Raw genomic sequence first — 23,775 nt, forward strand, 5'->3', positions numbered from 1 at the left:
GTGGGAGTGTGTGCAGTACGTGTGTGTGTGTGTGTGTGCTACGATGACTAAAGATGCATTGTAAAAAAGGTTTAAGAGTTTTGGAGAGCATGCAGGGGGTGGTGGGTGGAAGATGGTGTGTATGTGTCTGTGTGTGGGAGGAGGGGGCTATTTAAACTGCGTTTAGATAGATTTACATGGTTTATTCTTCACTTACTCATGCGCAAAGTTAGTTTAACTACATTTGTTTCAAGATCAGTTAGTGCTACAACTACCAAACGATGCATTTATTGATTGTTTTGTCAATGATTCGATAAATAAATGAACCATTTAGCCTATAAGAGGGCTGAAACTGAGGATTAATATGTAAAAAAGCTACAAGCTCACAGTCCAAAATCCAAAATATACAGTTATTCTGTCACACGAGACAAAGAAAAGCAGCAAATCAGAAGGAAACGTTTGATATCTGTGCTTGAAAAAATGTTAGTCGGGGTGATTAATCTAATGAATCGATCAACTCAAGAGGTGCCACCTCACAAATTCCCCCAGAAGTGAAGTCTTGAAATTGAAATTTTGTTCCAGTAAACAGTCCAAACATTTACAATCACATGAAATATCATCAATAAACCTTCAAATTTAAGACGCTGAAAGCAGCTGAATTCTTGGCATTGCTGCTTACCGGACGACAAACATTAAATCAAACCAAATCGTTGTTGATTAACACACACACACTTTCCGTCTTACCTCTCTTGTGGCAGGTCTTCAGCAGGTGGCCGGTGGGTTTGTATGGGACCCCGGCTAGTTTGGCCCCGGTGCTGCCCAGCCTGGCCCGGCCCAGGGGGCTGCCGTTCTGCTCCAGCCGGGGCAGCTTGGCCGGCGGGGCCTTGGCCTCTGCCATGCTGTTGACCAGCTCAGAGTTCTCCTTGCCCAAACACGTCTCGCTGAGATGGTCCATCATTCTCAGCACCTCTGCTCACTATCACCTGGGGAAGACAGACAGACAGAGACACAGGATGATTCAGCTGTCAGCCCGAGATATGAGTGTGGCATAAAGGGGAAAAAAACGAGCAACTGAAAGGTGATACGAGGCGAGCGATGAACACAAAATCTTTTGTGTTGATATCATGTGATCATCCGACATGTGAAGACGTGAAGAGACATTTTTATAGAGCAAAAAAAAAACGTGCTTTAAGTAATTGAAACCTCCGAGAACAGACCCATTACGGCAATAAATGTCAATTCGCTTCGGTTATGTCGAAGAGGGCCGCGGTGACGTTTTCGTGCAGCTCTAATGTTCCCATTTTTCAACGCATGTATTATGTATGGCTGTCCCGCTAGAGATTCCCATGCGAGAGGCGGGGTGGGGGGGGGCCAAACAAGCCCCGGTTTCAGTGCAAACACATTAATTTGCTGGGAGATTCCACTTGAATGAATACAGTGCAGTTCAAGGAACAAGGTTTCTTGTTCTGTGGCGCACGCAGAGAAGGGGAAACTAGCGTAATTCGGTTTCTGAGTCACTTGGTTGAGGGCTTCACATTCATGACGCAGCTTGAAGGGGGGGAAGAAAAAAAAAAAGGGCCCGCAACGTCATTTTGCTGTGACACACATACACACACACACCACACACACACACACACATTACAAAATTTTACAGGTGTGAACTTTTTTTATTTTTAGATTCTGCATGAGCAGACAGGTTTACAACTTTTAAAGGGTGATGGAGAGAAAAACTTCAAACGAGACGAGCTGCTGACTCATGAGGATCGCCATCAAAAGTTAAGAAAGAGGAGATGACGAGGGGGGAGAGGATGGAGAAGATGGAGCCTCTATCTACATTCACAGATACAGAAGCGACAACGACAACGGCGGTGATTCGTCATACGTGATTTGAACTCTCTGTGTGTGTGTGTAAACTTTAAACACAAACATTTAGAGAACTGCGATGGAAAAGTAATTATGGGGCGAGTGTGCATGCAGGTTAATGTAGCGTGCTGGGATGGACATGATCTGGAATGCTGTCAAAGAGTGGAAAGGGCAAAATCACCACCCACCCACCCCCCTATAAAAGATCATGAACTCCACCATTCATAACATGCAATGAGGCGACTAATTCCCCACCAACAAATACAAAAAAGGATCCAGGTCAGGATTTTTTAAAATGACCTTAAAACACATTTTTTTTTTAGTTACTTTTTTTTAAGTTGAGAGAGGAAACCAACCTGAAACTGGGGAGCATATAACACCGCCTGGAAAACGAGTCTTCTTTAAGTTTGGCCAGTGTAGAAAAAGCAAAAAAAAGCCACAAAAAAAAGCAAAAAAAAAAAAAGAAATCCTGCTTTCCTGTCAAAACTTTAAAACCTTCACGTGTGCATGACAGCTAATTTAAATATTAATAATAAAAAAAATAATGAATTAAAAATTGAAAAAGACGCTTTCTCCTGCTCTTCTTGGCGGAGGACTGCTGCTGCTGCTGCTGCTGCTGCTGCTGGTGTTGTTGGGGTTGGTGGTGGTGTTGGTGGCAGGCGGTGCGAAAAAGAAACAACCCGGGTCTGTGGGAGAGACGACGAGGTCGAGATGGACCGTGATAGGCGAACATTGGTAAGCGGTTATATATATACATATATATATAATATATATATGTGTGTGTGTGTGCGTTATGTGTGTGTGTGGCCCATTAGCTCATTTCCGTCCAACAACAACAACAAGAAGCAGAAGTGAGCCCGTCACCGTGAGTCCATCGCTTACAAGTTGCCACAACATCCAGAAAATATCGCTGCTAGATCTGCGCGCACACGCACATACGCACACACACGCACGCACACGCACAGAGAGAGAGAGAGAGGCACCGTACAGTAACAGTCGTCGCCGGCAGACAGCACACAAGCACCGGACACACCGAGCAGCCACTAACCGGGAGACAAACACAACAACAGCAACAAACCTCCCGAAAATAACCGACAGATAGACGGAGAGATGGAAAGATGGAAAGAGGAGGAGAAATAATACCAGCCCCGGCAGAGCTGAGCTCGCTATCGGAGAGAGAGAGAGAGACACGATATATGCGGACAGTCGGAAAACAGGTTCGCAAAATTCAAATAAAATAATAAAGAGAGAGAGAGAGAGAGAGAGAGAGGGAGAGAGAGGAGGGGGTCACAAAGTGCCGTTTACTTTCCGACGTCGAGGATAAACACGGCTCGCCGCGCGCGGACGCATGGAGAAGGAGATGAAGAAGGAGAAGAAGGAGGAGAAGAAGAGCTGCCGGGCGATAGTAAAGGAGAGGAGGAGGAGGAGGAGGAGGAGGAGGAGGTGTCCTGTTGGTTCGGCTGGTTGGGGATTGGCGTCCGGACGGAGCTCCTCTTTCTTTCTATCTATCTATCTATCCTCTCTGTCTCTCTCTCTCTCCCCCCTCCTCCTCTCTCTCTCTCCCTCACTCCCGTCTCTCCCTCTCTCTGTCCCCATTAAATTATTAGTTGTATTGACTCATCACTCCCCCCCTCCTCCTCCTCCACCTTTCCTCTCTCTCCCTCTCTCCCTCTCTCTCCTCGCTGCCGCCGCTTTGCTCGTGCTTTCCCTTTTTCTCCTCCTCGTTTCAGATGGCGTGGTAAGAGAGGGGGTAAAAAAAAAAAAAGAAAGATAGGAGGAGGATGTGTGTGTGTGTGTGTGTGCGGGAGGAGAGAGTGTGTGCGTGAGTGTGCGGGGCTAAAGAAGAAATAATCCCCTTCATATATATATAGATATATACATATAAATAAATAAAATAGATTATCCCTCCGCATCTCAAAAGTCCTGAAGGAGACAAATAAAGTGGAGAAAGTGGACACACACACACACACACACACACACACACACACACACACACACAACAGACATGAACGGTGGTGCGATTTCCGGCTGTGCGCGCAGGAATTTTTAATCAGCTTGATTAGAGTGAGGCGGTCCTGCATTTATTACCGGGTACACACAGATGCTCTCTCTCTCTCACACACACACACACACACACACACACACACACACTAGATACCTAATTTATTCTGTTTTTTATTTACCTTTCCACCCCCCCACACACCCCCAATAAATACTTTTTAAAAATCAAATATTTATGTGATTTGATCAAAAAACTTAAAAAAGTTAAGGTGAACTATTTGACCTCCAGTCAGTTGGGGGTCATCCTACATCACAATAAACTAAAAGAGGACCCAGACATATGTGTTATATATTCAAAGAAGAGCTTTATGTGACTCTTGACACTAAAAAATTCAGATTTTTTAACTACAGGTGTGTCTCATGGCTCTAACTAACCCGAGTTATAGACTTAAAAGTCAGTAAGACGTCTCTTCAAATGGGAAAACGACATGACTTTCAGTTATTCCTCGTTCTTACACACTAACATACACATTTCTCTATTTAAATATGTATTTGTTTACATCTTGAGCTCTGAATTCCGCCTTAAAAAGTGTGTACAGGCTGTTCTTCTGCACACTAAAGGTGGACGGCTGTCAAATTAATCAGTCTAAAATTCAGTTATTGCATTGTGAATAAAACACATATATTCCAGGATGACATAACCACCAAATAAATACAAATATTTTGCATTATCAAGAGGTTTGTCCCTCTTTTTTTGTCGTATAATTGAGGTCACTGTGTTGATTTTAATCTGCTGACACATCTATATTCTCATCAGTGAAGTTATCATCTCGTCATTTAGCTCTTGTGCCGTCATTATTGTCTCTATTATCTCACACTCTTTACCTCCATAGCCGGTTATGTCAAACTAGATTATAACCAAAATATTAGACAAGCTAATCTCTGTTGATATAGTCAACAAAACCCTGAACTGTCAAAAGTGGAGGAAGAAATGAGGGAAGAGAGAGAGAGAGAGGAGGATGGAGAGGCAACACAATCTCTGCAAACAATAGCAAGCTGGAAGGTTTCTTCTTCTCGACTTCATGTGTGAGCTATTGTTATTATTTTGTAATTATTTCATGAACCTTTCCCTGCCTGCTTCAGCTTCAGCTTCTGCTGCTGGGCTTTGTTGCTCCGGAGCAAACGGCAAAAAAAAATCAGACAAGTTAATCTCTGTTGATATTGTCAATAAAGGGCCAGATATGGTGTTTGTCCCTAACCTTAAGGTGGCCTAATAATAACTGTTTCACTTTGACTTTATGAGAAAAGGTGACGCTCAGGTGACAATAAAAGCAGCGTCTGCTGGTGTCGGCTCTCGTTTGACCATTTTTAGGTCCTGTGAAGAGCCTGAAGGGGGGAGGAGGTGAGTGTGTGTGAGGCAGAGTTCACTGACAAAACCACAGGGCCTTTTTTTAACACGTACGTGAAATTATATTGACACCGATCAAAATATAGAAATAATATGAAAGCAATAGAAAGAAGAAGAAAAATATGCATCCACAGACTGAAAGAATACACGTATATCATGAGGTGAGGCGATACTCATCGGGCCGGTATCCACATCAAACAGTGATGATCGAGCAATGTCTGTCCAGGTTGTCTAAGAACAAAAACAGGAAACCAACACAAAACAGGAAGCGTGTACACCTATTACGAAGCCAGAGGTGCTGGAGGTCAGGTGCACATGTGAAACGTTGCATAACTCTACGTGCTCACTATTAAATCTTTTGGCTCATAAACAACCGTCTGTGTGTGTGTGTGTGTGTGTGTGCAAGACCATAAATACAGTGTTGTTTCATAAACAATACGACACCACAGACGTCGAGCTTGACAGGAACCACAGTCAGGTGATGGCAACGAGAAAAAGAAAACACTCCACGGAACGAATATTAAGAAAATCATTCAGATTTACGGAAGGTGTTTACAGTTTTTTAGACGAGGAGCAAAGCTGGAACAATCACGGAAGAAGTGATGGTGTCTCTAACGCGGTAGAAACAGCACAGATACACCTCCCCGTTCAGCCCCAGTGGTGGTGAAACCAAATCATTGTTCCACCCACCCGGCTCGAGGTCAAAAGTTTGCTCATTTCAAAACATCTCTGTCCAAAACGGCCGCATTAGGAATCCGCCGCGTGCGAACAGGGGGCCAGCGAAGAAGCTTTTAACGGAAAAAATACAATGTGAAACTCACCTTTCTGAACCTCGGATGGAACAATGTCTTGCAATATTGACACCTAAGCACGCGAGGTGTAAGTTTTGAGGGGGCGGCTGAGTGTTTTTAAAAAAAGGGTCCCGCGTCTGTGGTTATTCAACAGGAAATGGAAGAGTTGTCGAAACAGGCCTGAGTATAAGACACCCCAGCTTGATTTCACGTGCAAAAGGAAAGAGGCTGCCGCACAGATTCAGTGATCAATTCTTATCTTTAACCATTCTCGGGGTTTCAGTGAGCTGCCAAACACTGTGTACTAAACACAGCTGCGGTGCGCGAGTGTGGTTAAATGGCTGTGCTATGTGTCTGAATAAAGGGACCCAAACTGTGGAGTAATTACTATATTTTCAGAGGCTCCTTATTCAGCTTCTGAGAAACGTGAATGGAGATTTGCACAAAGTCACCCGAAGACATGAAAGTAAAAAAAAATCACGAACGGATCGCACTGAAGTCGCCGTCTATCTTTGTAGCTCTTTGCTACATGATGGGATGAAATTTAAATAATAAATCAGGTAGTAATTGCCCTTTTTTTTGGGGTGGCATGTGCAGCATTTACCTACAGTTCAGGTTCATTGGTGTCACTGTGATATGAACATGACTAGCAGAGACAGGCTGCAGCCCTCCCCACACACACACACACACACCTCAGCAGATCACTTTGCATCACTTAGACCTGCACGGCATCGCCGCACCACATTCTGCATGTTGACATGTTTTCCATGTTGACATGTTTTCCACGATGTTTCTCTGCAGCTCCTCTCTCTCTCTCTGTTTTTTTTTTTTTCTCTTTCCTCCTTGGCCGCAGTTAGCAGCGTTCGGGAAAAACAGGAGCGACGGTGAAAGCGAGCCATTGTCGGCAAAAATGCTCTTTTCTATCTGGCATGACGCAAGCAGCCGCAGTCATTTCCACTGTGATTGTCGGGCACCATCAGAGAGCATCGATAACCCCTGCCAGGCCTTGGCACCGCCAACAGGTGCCGGCACTGCCAGCTAGGTTGGCACCGACGTGACTGTGAAAACCCTCTGACATCCAGAAGGGCACAGATTTGCACTGAATGCACCACTGAATCAACACTGCTGATTATCAATTAACATATACCGTTTTGTATCGCACAGAATAGAGAGGGGGAAAAAATGGGTTTTGAAATACAGAAAGCCTGTTTAAAAATACTAGCTGTGTGTGCCGTTCTAATCGTGCGCTGAATACAGATTTAGCTCTGTTCAAGGTGGGTTTTTACAAGCCCGTGTCGGCTTTGTGTCGGGGTGCGCTCTGCGTGTACACAAGTGTAATTGTTCAGGCAAGATTTTGTGTCTGTTGGCTGCGTTTGTAAGGAAAAACGTACAAAAAAAAAAATAGAAATGACGTGAAAAACACGACAGACTGGATGCTGAATTGCAACAAAGACGCCTCGTATTTAAATGTCAGGAGTCGTGGCATTACACCACAGATACATTTCACCTGCAAACCGTTGTGTATTACCACAGGTACAGTGTGTTTTCACCATAACACGCTTATCAAAGCTCTCACATCTGGCCTGCCTGCGCTTTAAACCACATGTTTATGTCTCGGGGAGGAATTAAATATTATGTCTTCTCCTTTTAAAAAGACACTAATAATCAGCAGACAAAGAGGGGAAATATGAATAAGAAGATGTATCACTGTTGGCTCAACATCGAGGAAGCGTCTTTATTTACTCTGTCAGGCGAAGCCGGCGCCGTCACTTACTGTACGTAGGTGTGATGTCTTCATGCTCGCCACTCGTGATGCTTCTAATGGGCATTAATACGATTATTTGGATTACTAATACAAATTAGTCTGCGCATCCAGTCTGAGAGAGACACACGATGTGTGTGAGGGGGTAAATAGCTGTCACCAGGGTTTGACTTTGAGCTCTTTCTGCAAGTGTCTGCCACAATAAAAAAAAGAAAACACACACACACACACACACACATAAGCATAATAGTATTATTAGAGGCTGCAAAAGGATTTAATAATCTGTCGAGGAAAACGTGTCAAAACACGCCTGCGTCAGTGTGGGTGCACGCACAGATGAATCTCAGCGAGACAAGATGTCATGTACAGTGAAAAAAGGAAAATGAGGGTGGTGTACAGTAGACGGCGAGAGAGAAAACCAACAGGCAGTTAAATGAGTGGTAAAAATGAAATCAATCTCTCGACTAAACGAGAAAGGGCAGAGCAGACGGAGAGAGGTGATAGTGTTTTGTGTTTTAAACAACGGATTTAATATTTCTGATGGATTATTTCACACAAAAGGGAGGACTTTGATTTTTAGGGCAAAAGAAATGAAGTGCAGTTGGTATTTGTAGGTAATTAAATGAGTTTCAAGCAAGAGATAATATGACTTCACTACAAAAAAAAGCAAGAAATCTGATGCGTCTTCATCTTGTCACCGAAAGGTCTTGCTGTGAAATCTTTTGTCTGTGATTTTTTTTTTCCTGATCTTTCTGCACAACTGTTGCACTACAGTTGGATCCTGCGCAGGGTTCAGGGTTCGAGGCGGTTCATTAATGTTTCCTCGTAAAGACACCTGAGGAGCAGGAGAAAAAAAAACTGGGGGTGAGCAGCACAGACGCAGACTAAATATTCCATTGCGAAGCAGTAGTTTCATATTTTCCATCAGCCTCTCGCAAACCAGCGAGCGTGGCTTTCAATTACTTGTAAAATAAGGTTGATTTCTACGTTTTCATATGTCCGCGCCTCGGTGTGGGAGGAGGGAGAAAAGAGAGGAAGAAAGAACAAGGGGGATGTAATGAACTGAGAGTCGACTCCTAAGTGCTTAATTGTTTTATAATCACATGAAGTCGACAGAAATAGAAAGCGGGAGCGAGTGGTCTCCACCTCAGGTCTGCTGACAGGAAGGCCTAACGCCAGTCGGCCCTCGGCGGGTCCTCTGCGTCGCCTCAGACGAACACAAACACATCAGGACGTTTCTTTTTTCTTTTTTTTGTGTGTGATATAAGAACGTCAACCGCCGCTCCGCTCCGCGCCCCTTCTTCTTCTTCTAACAACTCCACTCTCGACGCCCACCCCTTACGATCTGTGGTGTTCACTGTACATAATGCATAACTCCCACGCAGATGCACGCCGCACAGACACATGTACATCCGCTCGGCGGCAGCGGCGTGGCGTGCTTTCGATGCAGCAAGGTTTCAGCCCTCGGGGACGAGGGGGGGAAGGGGTAGATGGGGGGCTCGCCTGAACCCTCTGACACTTTGGTGTCTCATCAGGACGAGATCAGCCCGAGATCACCGACACTCCGGGTCAGCTCGGGCCTGCTCGGGTCCTCTTGGGATCTTGTGTTAAAGACTGAAAACTGCTTCCCTTGTTGAGAGGACCCTACACCGCCTTGTTCGTCCCCCTCCCCTCCCCTCCCTCTATGCCTTTATCGAATTATAAAACCAATTAGTCATAGAACAATCAACGGGCATCAGAGGCAGGCCCGCGTTTTAAAGAAATGACTTTTCTGTCACTGCTCGCTGGACTCCGGTTCACCACATGACCCAATAATTAAACTCTAAATTTCTGCCTCGTGGATCGCAACAAATAATTAATAGAGTTAGAAAGACAGGGGTGTTTGTTTGTGTGTGAGATAGTGAAGATGGCTCCATGGCATCGAGAGAGAGAGAGAGAGGACAGACTGAAGAGGGGGTGAGAAAGGCTGCCACGTCCTGCTGGGTTGTTGTTTCCCCCTGAACTGGTTGGAGAGGCGGTGAAGGGCACGCAGCACCGGCGGGGCCTTGTGGGGGAGTTCTTGGGAGTGTTAAAGAAATGAAGGCAGGTGATGTGATGGGTGTTACTCGCCTCAGTGTGTGCGAGATGTGAGATGAGGAGAAAGGAGAGATGGGATAGCGAGCATGTAGGGGTTGGGGAGGGTTGGAAACCCGGCTCTTAATATCGAGGCTTAGCAAGAAGTGTTGGCTGAGAGGTGCAGCTTCTTTATCTACGTATTTCTCTTTCCATATTTAATCCCTTGTCAAAGGATGCATCATCCAGCCACTGACGAACAAAACAGTTGATAAGGCAAGGGTGTGTGTGTGTGTGTGTGTGTGTGAGAGAGAATAGAGTATCTGTTGAAATTGTTTCATTGGAGTATGTGGGTGGGTATTAACAACCTGATCTTAGCAGGATGCGTTTTCCTCTAAATCGCTCTCCCTTTTCTCTCCCTGAACAAAGGATTCAGAAAAACCTACACAGATTGGATAAAGACAAGCATCGGAATAAAAGACAATGACTTTTTTTTTCTTCTTCTTTAAAACATACGTGGAGACCTGTAATATTATTGATTTGAATTGTACAAACTTTACATATGCTTTCTTTAAATGTTTTATTCGCCGCGGTGGCGTGAAAAGACGCCGAATAACGAGAATCCAAACACGAGGAGGGGGATGTCATTTAGTGAAAAGCGTGACGAAACCGACATGACGGACTTCAGGGGTTTTTTTTGTTTGTTTTTTTTTTTATCTCCCGGCGAGGACACGCCAACCCGTTCGAGAAAATCGGCACCCAGAAAAAAAAAAAAACACAATGTGAACGCTTTTATCACTAAGCCAAGGAATCTGGATCAACAGTATGCAAAAACATATGCCAGAATAAATGCAGTCGAACATGCCGGGGCAACATAAACCCCCTTACCCCTCCACACACACACACACACACACACACACACACACACACACACTTCTCTTTTTCTTTTTTTTTTTACAAAGAACTTTCAAAGATAATGACAAAATGAGCTGTAACTCCCCGAATCACACACACTAAGCGCTCACCCAGGGTGGTATGTCTGTAACTGTCTGTGGCGGTGGTGGTGGTGGTGGTGGTGGAGGGTGGAGGGCGAGTGGGGGGGCTTTCTTACATTTTTTTTGGAGCCTTTGGTATGCAGCGGTCCCTATTAACACACACCAACCTTTTTTTTTTTTTTTTCCAAACTAGTTGCAACATGTCATCAAAAAAAAAAAAAAAAGGCTGGGAATCATTGTTATCTTTCTCCTCTATTAGCAATCATAACAGAGCTATTTCATACAGAGGTGTGGGGAGGTGTTTTTTGCGTTGGAGGGGTGGAATCCCCAAAGAGCCACACATTAAAAAACGAGACAGGCCTCTTATTTACTGGCGACAGTCTAATAAATACATTTGCTGGCAGCTAAACAGGTATTTACTCTGCTCCCTACCACAGGTATAATTTCACTGTTTGCTGAGCTGTTATTTTGCTACAGCGATAATTATCGAGGTGGTAAAGAAAGACGATTAATGGTTTTAGCCCGAGATATCAGTCTCAGCAAAGTGAGGCACGGCCCCACAGCTCCAAAACTCAGAGCGGCGTGCACTCAACGCCGGGGTGTTTGGATAATCTGCATCCTCTCGGTGCGAACGTATAGAGGTTTCTTTTTGGTTTTCGGGGTGGCGATGACTCCCTTTTTATATTTTCCTGACGTCTCAGCAGGAATTTTAAATCAGCGTATTGAAGCTTTCTTAAAAACCAAACAGCAAAGACGACGACAACAACAAAATCACAACCTGTGCTCTCTCTCTCTCTCTCTCTCTGCAACCTGCAGACTAATTGGTCTCTCAGGGTCACAGGGGCAAACTTTGTCGTCTACGCTCTCTCGCTCCTCGTCTGACAACCTGCTCTTCAGCTCCTGTTTAACCCGAGACCTGAGCGAAAGCACGGCACGCCAACGTGCAGCTGCTGCTGCGTCGTACTTAACTAATCTGGTCTACGCTGGAGGGGGTTTGAGGTTGAACCGGCGGTGCACAGATCTTGTAGTCCCTCATGTCACACACACACACACACAGACACACACACCGCCGACCTGACAGCCTTAAGTGACAATTAAAGGAGTTGTAAAAGTGTCACTGGGCTTTAAAAAAGGAGGGGAAAAAAGACAACCCTTGGTGTTTTGTGAACATTACAAGCTGATTTCCTGCTGTCGCTCTACTACGGTACAGTAAATGCAGCGTGCACTAGTTTCGATTAGTTGTAATGAAAACAAAACTAATCTGAGAGAGGAAAGAAATCTGACTGTAGCGAGGTTGAACCTGAGTAAGTTCGAAGCACAAAAGGTGGAAAGGTGAAAACACTTAGGTGTTTTCCCAGATCCTCTTCCTAATTGTAAATCATAGTGGGGTTATTGTAAGAGCCGTGAACACGACAGGACACATTCAAAAGGAATTAATTACACGCTAATAAGCTGCGACAGATGTTTTAGGCTTTACTGCTGGATCCGTGTGACCCGAGCGGATCATACAGATTCTTATCATTCCTGCCAAACAAGTTTATGTGGAGGAATCTTTTTTATTTTTGCCAAACAGATCGTACACGAGCATTTATTTTTTTTCTTTGTGTACAACCGCAAACGTATAAAAACAAAAAGAAAAAAGCGTGGCCGTGATGATGAAGAAGAAGAAGAAGAAGAAGCTCGGAGACGAGGAGTAAAACCGAGAAGTTCTCAAGCTGCTCGCCGCTCGTGGCTTCTTTTTTTTTCTTTCGCCTTGTTGTGTGAGTTTGACTTCTTACAAGAAGTGACACATGGCAGCAGCCTGAGACAGGAAAAGGGCTGTGTGTGACAGCAAGTCGAACGCACTGACCAGATAAGCCGCAGCACCTTGAACTGCCACAGATCTGCAAGAAGATAAAAAGAAAAGGAAACTCACCGGTCCTGTGCCATAACCTGTTTTTTTTTTTGTTTTGTTTTTTCCCATGCAGCGGGTGCCATGCTTGACCTCGTAATCGCATGTGAGGCGAGCAAAGACAAAAAAAAAAAAGCACACGAGCTTGACAACAACGAGCGAGATAATAAAAACAAGCCGGCGACACTGTAAGGCTGAAGATGATATCAGGACTATCTGATCTAATGCACGCTCTCATTCGACGTGTTTTATTGTGATTTGTTTCTCTCTCGGCTTTCGCTTTCTTTAATTTTTTTTTTATTGTTTCCCACAGTAAAGCAGCTCAAAATTAAGAAACGTGATCCCCGGATCAGAGTGTCTTTGCTGACGTCTGTGTGAAAATTATCATCGTGTATCGGGAGGGGAAAAGCCGCTGACCATGCTTCTGTGTGAAATGTCAGTTATTTTCTAAAGGAGCAGAGAGTGAAACCTTTAAAAAGAAAACCACAGAACAGAAGAAGTGCCCACGCACTTTTAAAGATGGCAGTACATCTTCTCATAACTGCTCTATATATCTCACACACACACACACACACAGAGAGGTCTGATTGTACCTGAAATTACTTTATCAGCACTGTGACAAAAGCCACAAGGCGGACCAAACAGCAAGACTACAACATCTGTGTATCATCACATCTATGTGACTGCTGCCTCTCACACACACACACACACACACACACACACAGGTCATGCAGAAAGAAAGCAATAAATTCATGAACTGTTTGTTTCTCTCTCTCTCTCACACACACACACACACACACACTCTTTCTTTTTGTTTTTTAACCCGCTCGCTGCAGATTTCAAGTGTTTCACATTGGCCACGGGGATGCGATAAAAGTGTTTGAAGCAAGTTGACACGTAATTAAATATTAAGTATATGGAGAGAATAAATGAAGTGGCTCTAATGGCTCCTAATAAAAAGTAGTAAAAGTGGACGGGCTGCAGCACACAGCTTCTGATAGAGACACGTCAGCGGGTTTGATAACAACAACACAGTTTTTAAAAAATGAAAGTGATGAAAGTGAAGGCCCCTGTGTTTGGAAATCCTGACAAATATGATGCAGTAATAAATAAATAAATAAAAACTTTTATTCTGAAGCTGCCTCCTGCAGTGCTCAGGTCAGGAGCAGGATGGGTGATGGCAGCAGCAGCAGCAGCAGCAGCAGCAGCAGCAGCATCACTTTCTCGCTCCTGTGTTGCGCCGCTGAATAAGTTGTTAAATGAATTAGAGGAGATGGATGTACTTAACCCCGCCAATATCACGAGTGCTTTGCTTATTCGTGCAGAAATGACACAGGCCTGCATCCGGACACTTCTTTTTTTTTTTTTTTTGGATTGAGATGGCGGTTGAAAAAAAAAGTTGTGCACTTATATTCACCATGCGTTATTTTGAATTCTTTAAAATGATATTTATGCAATTTAAATCCTAGCAGACACTTTTACACCGTGTGAAGTGGTTTACATGATAGGTCTTTAAAATCCACAACTGATGCACGAGTCATGCAACACAACACAATGAAATAAAGATTTAAAAACAGATGCACCCAGATGACAGCAGATCATTAGGAAAGGAGAAAGCAGTGCACGCCGTGTGGACCGTACCTTTAAAGTCAGCAGTCGCCCGACCTCTTGTTTTCCATCAAAAGTTGAACAACCTTCTTGTCACTGCTCCACGGCGAGAGATCCAAAAATAGGCGACTGCTCTGTGGGAGGGAGAAAAAAAAACCTGCTTTAAAAAAAAAAAAAAAGTCAAAAGTCCTATGGTTGAGGAGGAGGAAGGAGAGGAGAAGGAGAAGAAGGTGGTAGTGGAGGAGGAGGGATGGTCGTCTTGTAGAAAAACCGCACCGAGCGGAGCTCGAAGTTGGGTATATAGAGAGAGCGCACGGAACAGGCGGATGGGGAGCGCAGAAATGTGAGCAACCGTGCGCTGCGGGCTGCGGGGGTGAAGTAGGAGGGAGGAGGGAGAGTAGCGGCATGTGAGGAGGGCTTTGCTTTGAGAAGGGGTGGCAGGTAAACGAACCGCCCCTCCCCGTTTTCTGATGCTCAAATCGATGATTTGCCAGCTGTGGCGCAGCTTGTCTCATTGCCCCACTTTGGTTTTTTACAGCCGCTCCTCTCCGACGCGCTGCTCTCCGGGGACAGAGAGAGAGAGAGCGAGAGAGAGAGAGAGAGAGAGAAGTCAGTGCCAGGAGAGCTCTCACACTCATTCATTTTCATATTTACACGCCACATGTTTGCATGTCAAGAAGAAGAAGAAGAAGAAGGGGAGAGAGAAATAAAAAAAAAAGTCTGGTAAATAGTCGGTTGCGCGCAGCGGCGTGCGTTTTGCTCCGTATAGAGTCAGAGCGTGTTGTTTTAACAGCGGAGGGCAACCTGCCAGCTCAGGCACACCTGAGCGGAATATGAAACCATACACACACACACACACACACACCATCATCATCATCACACATATACATCAGATGCCCAGACATAAAGACATGTTTCATGAAATGACTTGGGTTTTGTTTGAAAATGCGCAAAAAAATATAAATAAATCATTAAACGAAAAAGTTCTCAGGAATAATTAAGTTTGCAGTCTGTTCTCTTCCAGTGTTTGCCGAGAGCTATTTTTCCCATTAATTTCTCCAATCTAAACAAGCTAAATAATTATTATTCGGCAGTGAATTTTTTTTTGAATCCATCATAACTGAACCTGACTCACTTTTATTTCTTTCTTTTAACTCCGGCCATCACACACACAGACAAACACCTCTCCATCTCCACCTCCATCATATATATTTAAAAATAATAATAAATCAGGCCTATCTGAAAAATATATTTTTTTAAATAAACGTTTAAAGAATACAAATGAATCCAAATTTACATTTTTTCTCTCTCCTGTTTCTTGGACATCTTTAAGAACACAGCCTGAAGCTGAAACATCCGAGGCACAGAGGACAGTGACAGATAACGGAGGAGGAGGAGAAGAAGCTTCTTTTTTTTATTATTTCCTACACTGTCTAAATGTATTTGTGCTATTTTAATTGATTCTCAGCTGTAACTGTTGACTGCTGTATGAAAAAATACAGAATATAAATCACTTCTTTTTTTTTTTACCCCTCCTTTTCCTTTTTTTTTTTTTTTTACCAAAGTCTGAAATTAAACTGGAAGGAAAAAAAGAAATCTCTAGTTTCAGAGAGTAAATTAAATTAAATAGTCTTAATGAAGAACATATTATGAGGAGAGGAAGAAACACGTCTCCGCAGTGATTATACCTGTTATTACACCTCTGCATTAATGTTTCCTACAATAGATTTTTTTCCCAAAAAAAAAAGAAATAACTCATGCATGAATGAACATTTACCTCCACTCACTGTTTGATTTTTATCACATGTGTGTGTGTGTGTGTGTGTGTGCACATGTGGTTACATATGCAAGCCTTTAATACGAGTGTGTGTGTGTCACATATTGTGGTTTGAATGCACCTTTTTTTTTTGTTTGTCGTGTGTGTTTTGTTTTTTTGCATCTGTGTGCACCCTATTTTCATTCCTCGTGTGTTTGTGCAAGTGTGTGTGTGTGTGACATGATTGACAGTTTGCATCTGCACACAGGCTAACTGATCTGCACTAGCAGGTGTGCAGGAGCCCACAGGTAATGCAGCTGTTTACTTACAATAGGAACGTGTTTCTTTTTTTTGCCGGGGTTTAGCATAAATAACACACTGATCCATTTACATTTACACTTAATTTACACGTCCCCATTGAAAATAGAATTAGTGAGGCGGCGGGAAGGAAGAGGGGGGGTGTAGAAAAGGAGCTAAAAAAGAAAGACAACAGAAGGTGAGAGCCGAAGGAAAAGAAATCATGATTTGTGTGAGTGTCCGGAGTGAGCTTTATTTATCCGAGGAGACACCCAAGGACCCGAGCTCTTATTGTAAGTTGATACGTGCGAATACTTCTCAGAAAAAGTTCATTTGTTGTGGTTATGGGACTCCACAAAAAGTTTCATTATGAAGCATCTGAGATCTGCATTTTTTTTTTTTTAAAAAAAAAAAAAAAAGAAGAGGTGGAAGATAGAAATCACACACACACACACACACTCACAACACACACACAATCTCTGCATATGATTCACACCATCGCTCTCCCCTGGGAGATTGAATGGGAATTGAAAAAGTTCCAGTAAAAGAGATTCAAATTTGCTTTCTGCATAATTATAAATTCATGCTAAGTTAGGGATGTTTTCATCATTACAGACAACAGCTGGTGATTTCAATGCAGCCTTGTGTGTGTGTGTGTGTGTGTGTGTGTTTTCTTTTTCTCTTTCTTCATGTTGCTTGCCTCCGAAAAAAGACCCACATGAGTGTGTGATGCAGTTGTCACTTTGGCCACAAGGGGGATTGGTGAGTCTCATCTTTAAGAGTAAAGGAGGAGAGGAGGGCAGCTCATGATGACCTCTCATCATTATTATACTTTTTGTTGTTGTTGTTGTCATCCAGCTTGCTTGTGCCGGTATTTATAATAAAAAATTGTAAAAAAAAAAAACCCTGACCTCTGCGTTCAAACACGAGACGAGGATACCGGCGGCGGCGACGTGAGAGCTGTGGACGAGCTCCAAAGCGTTAATGCAAATTGATAATGTGCATCTATGTTAGTGAAGGATAAAGAGGGCATGTGTAAAACACACACACACACACACACACACACAAAGAGAGATCCGAATGTGTGTGAAGGTAAACAAATCAAAGCAGACCTTGAGCGGAGACATTTCAATCGTCTGCTCCCCCCCCCCCCCCCTCTGAAAACAATAAACAGCACTCTGAAAATTACAAGGGTTATACACCCCAGAATTAATCTTTCCAACCCATAACTAAACAGAGAGACACTGTTGCCTCTCCATCAAGTGGGTATATTTTAATTACAGGCTATTGACTACTGAAAGTAATTTGTCTCAGAAAGATGCCCAAGAGCGAAAAGACAGACGTCTCGTCTAAATCTGGAATGCTCCGCCACTTTTTCTTTCTGCTCTTGTTTTTTGTGGTTTGCAACTTTTCCCTCAGTAGCTCTCTTATAATTGCTCACCTTTTTTAAAGATTAACAAGGATTCCTGGTTAGACTTAACACTTGTCTCCTGGCTTTTCAGATTTCTGTCCCTCTGATCACCTCAGCTGAAATTCAAGTGTGGATTTCTCTTTGCCTTTTTTTCCCCCATCCCTCCTCCTGTTTTCTCTCTCTCTGTTCCTCTTTCGAACGCTCGAAACAGAAGCTCACCTCTCCAGTGAAACACTATTAATCCTAATTTGCACGCCGCCAAGGAGGACAGTGGAGATGAGAGCCGATCAGAACAATAAAAGCTGACCCACGTCGCCGTCTCTGAGGCGCGCACGCCTCCAGATGTTAATGGGATGTCAGTCAGCTGGGGTGAAAGAAAACAGCCCAGAAGTGTAATTACCGTGTGGTGTGAACTCTCCCCATCAGCTGTGGCAGCTTAATGTCACTTTACCGCGTGTGGAGAGCGTCGGCTGAACACGGGTGGCAGCTGCCCAGATGTTAGAGGGGAAAGTTGCTTCAGGTCTCACCGGACATCACCTGTGACACCGACCTTCTTACCTCCACAAAACACGTCCAAAGATCACGTCATTTTGAAGTTTTAGTTTGGTGAAACCCGCTTGTGAAATTGTGTAAAACAAGACTTTATTGATCCCCCGGGAGGGAAATTAATAAAGTTGTGAGGGATCTTTAATTTTCATGATATTAGCAGACCACAGCGGTAGCCCTCAAATTTAATTGACTTTTCTTGGTTGGTTAATTCAGCAGCAATTCTTCCCTACGTGTATTGATTTATCTGAACCGCTGTCATGTTTCTCCAAATTAAATGCCAAAATACATCGATGCTACATGTTTGCGTGGTTGGGGAACGATCATCGGTTGGAAACGGGAAGTGAACAAGCGGCCTTCCATGTTAAACAAACAGTGTTCACATAGTTGATGACGTCATGAAGTCGCGTGGGAGTTTATGATTTCGGTGTCAAACACCTTTGCAACTGATGTGACTCAGATGGAAATCATGTTCATGGATGGGAGTTCAAATATTGAAGCTTTGTTCATGTTATGTCGCGTCATCTTCTGACGTAAAACGTGTTTCCCCAGAACTTCTAGCAAATACAGAGGCTAAAGGGGAGATTGACAAATGAGACACACTTATATCCTGAAGAAAATGATGTGTCTGAACATTGTTGGACACATTTAGAATAAGTTAAGGACACAACTCAACAAAACACGACATAGGTGTAGCTGTTTTTAGATATTTTAAGGCAGAAATGTTAGTCCGCTGACCCAATGTCGATGTCATCTGACTTCCTTCTTTGCTCCTGTCATGATTACTGCAGCTTCTATGATCGTACGGTTGAATTTTCATTCACGTTACTCGTAGGATCATGTCCCTGAACCCTAACCCTAACCCTAACCGTGACCCTGACCCTCCTCGATCAGAGCAGAATCTCGTGTTATTTCCAAAAAGCTTCGGCCTAAAATATAAAACTGCAAGTACACAGAGGAGCAACGAGCCAACAGGTGCTAAGAGTTGCAAAGTGAAAGAGTTTCATGAAGTGACAATATGTTAAATGACTAAAACAGACATTTTTCATGCAAATATCAGAGGTTATTTACTTTAGACAGACATTTTTCATGCAAATATCAGAGGTTATTTACTTTAGGGGAGATGATACCAGTATGCAAAGGACTTTAAACAAATGAGCAAGTTCAATTCAGCTGCGCACTACGACTGCTGCAAAGCAAAGTTCCTGTTAGACGATCCACTGACATCCATCCGCTGTACAGCGCGTAACCTTGAGTATTTAACCTCCAGCTTGTTTGTGTCAAGCTTGCAAACATGGTTGGATGTCGGGCACGTCAGCCCGGTACAGAGCCATGGGAACCGCAGTGATACCAGGCCTCCGTGTTTGACATGCATCTCAATGCGGCGCCGCCATCACAGCGAGACACCCTATCTCCTGGAGAGTCTATTAGCTGTGCTTAATTAAACAAATGTGATTAGACTGATCCAAACTCACACAACTGAATCCCCGGTAAGGAGTCAGCCATGAGAGGCGGCTGCAGACAGAAAGTCGAGTCACGCATGGCTTGGCTTTATTAATAGCGCCTATTACACACTAACACACACACACACACACACCTCGGCGAGCTGCACAGTTAACGTTTGAGTAATGCGCGCAGGGCAGTGTCATTTCAGGTCCACTTCTGAAGTTTGTCAATCACAGTTTAGCGCTTAGACTGTCAAGAGAAAAATCAATCTGGGAGCGTCGGGATAAAGGTGAACACTAATAACAGACTGATTACGGGTTATTTAGTGCGACATCTGTGGGTGGGATTTAGCTACAGCTGTCATTTGTAACCAGGTGAAAAGCAGCAGGGAAATTCTCACTAACTTGTAAAAGATGAATCACTGTGAGAGACAGAGAGATGAGAGAGAAACCAAAGTAACTGTGTGTGCTAATATTTTAGGGGGATTTTAACTCTGAGTCATTTCGATTCATCATCAAACCATTTCTGTAAAAAGAAATATATATATAAGTTGCAACTCTGAGATACTTAGTCGAGGAAACAAGTTGCAGAACGATGCAGAATCTTGGAAACTCAGTTAAAGTTTGAACTTTCTCTGCCCTCTGCATCTCCTGAATCTGATTGTGCGCTCGTTACTCAATCACAGACAATCCGGGACAGTGCTGTTTAAAACAATGGTCCGTCTATGTCCGAGTGAACCGAGGGGTTCGGATGAGCCACCGCAAGTAATACGGCTCTGATATGTCATTGGGTCAATGCCAATTCAAACTAACAAGGCCTTGAATAGTTTCTTTTTTAAAAAAAAAAGCTCAGGTAGCAGTTCAGCGAGTTTGGTTCACTTAAATGATCTGTTCAAACTTTTTACTAAAAAAATAGAGTCCTGTTATTTTTCCACTGTATCTTTTCTGCATTTTATTTGATTGTTTAATTGCATATCATCAGCAATTGTTCTTCACTTAAAGACTTTACAACATGTAAAAAAAAAAGGCAGCATCAACTGACCGTTCAATAAACATAGTTTGTCTATTCATAGCTTAGTGACTAGGCACGGCATGCCAGTCTAGCTTTGAATTTTTTCCAAACACTAAAACAGTGTAAGAGTAATAATTGATATACAAAGAGGATTAAAGTGATTTTGTCTCCGTTAATGTTGAAAGAAGGTGCTTTGTCAGCCTTTAGGATAACGTTAGCATCTGCGGCTCGTCCTTTTATTGAATTTTATGTTTTAGCAAGACCAGCCAAACTCGTTCTCCGTTACTTTCTCGAGCCTTTGCGTTGGTATTATGTAGCCATCATGTCTTGCTTTTAGAGAGCTGCAAACGTTAACTTTAATCATCGCATTACAGTCGTCCCTCACTAGGTCCCTAAGGGTCACCTTTCGCGGCCTTGCGCATTTTTTTTTTAGTGTAATGTTGCTTTTTTTTTTTTTTTTACAGCGTACTGTACAGTATGAACATGCATTGTGTTCTGCGTCCTGATTGGCTAAGGGAGTACTGTACTACTAATACAGTATTGTACTTATTTTTGTTAAATCTGCGAAAGTTTGAACTTTGAGAGTTTAAATAAGAGAGAAATGTGAGGAAATGTTAATGCCTGTCTGAGAAAAGTGTATAAAAGTGTGTGGTTAGGGGTTTTACGGCCTTAAAACATGTAGAATAATTGTAAAAAATAAAGCTGATAACTTCACGGATTTCGTGTATTGTGGGTTTTTTTAGAACGTATCCCCCGCGATAAACAAGGGACCACTGTAACCTTGAATTAATTAGCCAGCTACGTTACAGAGAAAAAATAGCTTCCTAGTAAAGATCAAATATCCATTGTTTTTAAAAAAAAATAAGAATTATAGACCTCTTTACCAGCAGTAAACAAACCAAACACATGAATTTTAAAAAGTCTTGAAATATGGCCAATGTAGAATTTAAGCGAACTTGTTATATTACAACTAAAATACACTGTATGCAGAACAACTGTACTCCGCCGTCCGCCAACTCACACCGTTTGTGATGCGCACTGGTGCGGCTCCACCAACCACCGAGCGTCGTGAGAACGCACGAGATCTCGCAAATTCACGCACAATTTATGAGCCGTGCTCCGGTGTCCGTGAAAAATATAAGGTCTGCGTATGTGTTGCGGAGGGCTGCCGGTTGCCACGGTCGTTCCGGAGACTGTGTGAGCTGACACATTGACTACAATCGAAAACGTATCGACTCCGTCGCCGCAGCGGAGCCGTTCCGTACACAGTGTATTTTAGGGGTTAGTTATGTCATACTGTTAACTATCTCCTCTATCTTACAACTTACTTACAACTCACTTCATTTGATAGCCTGATGAGACGAGTGGATGGCAGCAATCTACATTGTGCGGTACAGGTTTGTAGACTGGAGGTAGCTCGTAGCCTCGGCAGCAGTGACGAACACGTGATGGTGTAAACGTTATTTCCGAGACTTTTGCGCCTTGATGAAAATAAATCTGTGAAGGTAAACACAGATGTCTGCTGGTATTAATATCAACCACCCGTTTCTGCCTTCAGAAACCCATCACTGGTCAAAAAACCCCGATACCGAGGACCCCGTTACCAAAGATCCTCAACAACCCGTCAACCTCTCTGACCAAGACCGGGTGTGTGCACATTTTAGCAAACGTCCAAAAAACAAAACAAAAAAGAAAGCAAAAGATATTTTCCTGAGCTGAAACGAATAACATGACAAACCACAGACAAACAATATGATTTTGTTTTGCTAAAAGACAAACCACAGACAAACAATATGATTTTGTTTTGCTAAAAAAATCTTGAAGTTACTCCGCTGCTTGTAGATTAAGAGAAGACAAGTCGTCTCTTTTCCAATGAAGACGGCCAGAAACAAGACAAGACGGACGGAGGTTGTGTTTACACTACTTTGTTTTGCGTGTCATGTCACGGTATCCCACATAATTATATAGGGCAGGTGGGTATGACGTAACCATGGCGACATGTGTAGGCACCAAGGCGCACCTTTGTCGGAGTGACAGGGAGGGTGTGTATGTGTGTGTGTGTGTATGTGGACTGAACTACTTTGCAAACACGGTTTAAAGTTTAAGCTTCAGTGGAGACGTCAAAACACCGAGGTGCAGCATTGAGAAAAAAAGAAACGCTGCGTGGGGAATGTTAAGCACACAGATGTTGTTGTTAGGTATACAGTATGTTTGCACAAGAGGTTTAAATTATACTAACTAATTTCTCCTAATGTATGTTGACACCATAATCATGGACATCCATGAATACTGTCTGTCGTTATATACAGCTTTAATTAGAGTCTGCATCTATGGATGCCTCTGCAGATTTTTTTTCTTTTAATTCATATTAGAAACAAACAGAATATTTGTAATTTGACGTCACTTCATCAACCTGTAATTTACACTCTGGATAAGACCCACATTTCCTCACATTAACTGCGTTTATATTAACTACTGAGCCATTTATCCAGGTCTGCAATGCCATTTTGTACTGGTGCATCCATCACATCACCATTAAGAATTGCAATGCCTTTAAGCTTCTTATGCACATTTCCCTTATGTTGTTTTTTATTTTTTATTTCCTCTGCAAAGAGAGGAATCTCTAATTCTTTGCATAGATTTTTTTTTTTTTTAGCAAAGCTTGGCTAACCTAATTGTGTTCCTAATGTCTGTTGCTGCACAAGTAAAGATACAGCAGGTCTGGTGAGTTCAACAATGTGTGGTAATTCATTGTTGGGTGACTTAAGTTATAATGACACCTGTGCGTGAACTGAGAGTACGGTTTAAATGCTTAACGCCGCTGCAGCTGTTTTAATTCTGTCACAGAAGCCGTGAACAAAGCGAGCGCTACCATTGAGTTCCACTGAATGTGACCGGATAAGGTGGAACAAATGTTAAAAAATGTAACCGCTCGACCAATTACCAGATTTAAAAAAA

At 43.1% G+C, this 23,775-nt stretch overlaps 1 protein-coding gene across 8 annotated transcripts in view; it reads right to left on the minus strand.

The window, feature by feature from the left end:
• satb1b (SATB homeobox 1b) overlaps positions 1-14,894 on the minus strand; it is a 63,802-nt gene extending 48,908 nt beyond the window's left edge. For 2 of the 8 annotated variants that reach the window (XM_019279118.2, XM_019279115.2), the window contains exons 1-2: positions 14,384-14,889; positions 724-962 (exon numbers count right to left, since the gene is read on the minus strand). In XM_019279118.2, coding sequence (XP_019134663.1) covers positions 724-937 — 214 coding nt within the window. In that variant the 5' untranslated portion in view covers positions 938-962; positions 14,384-14,889. Of the gene's footprint in view, positions 1-723; positions 963-2,198; positions 2,298-14,383 lie in introns of those variants that run through there. The other 6 variants (XM_019279117.2, XM_027286237.1, XM_019279119.2 and 3 more) reach the window with 6 other exon arrangements.
• Between the last annotated feature and the right edge of the window lie 8,881 nt (positions 14,895-23,775).

This window comes from Larimichthys crocea, chromosome XIII (genome assembly GCF_000972845.2).
Source record: "Larimichthys crocea isolate SSNF chromosome XIII, L_crocea_2.0, whole genome shotgun sequence".
NCBI classification, from domain to species: Eukaryota; Metazoa; Chordata; class Actinopteri; family Sciaenidae; genus Larimichthys; species Larimichthys crocea.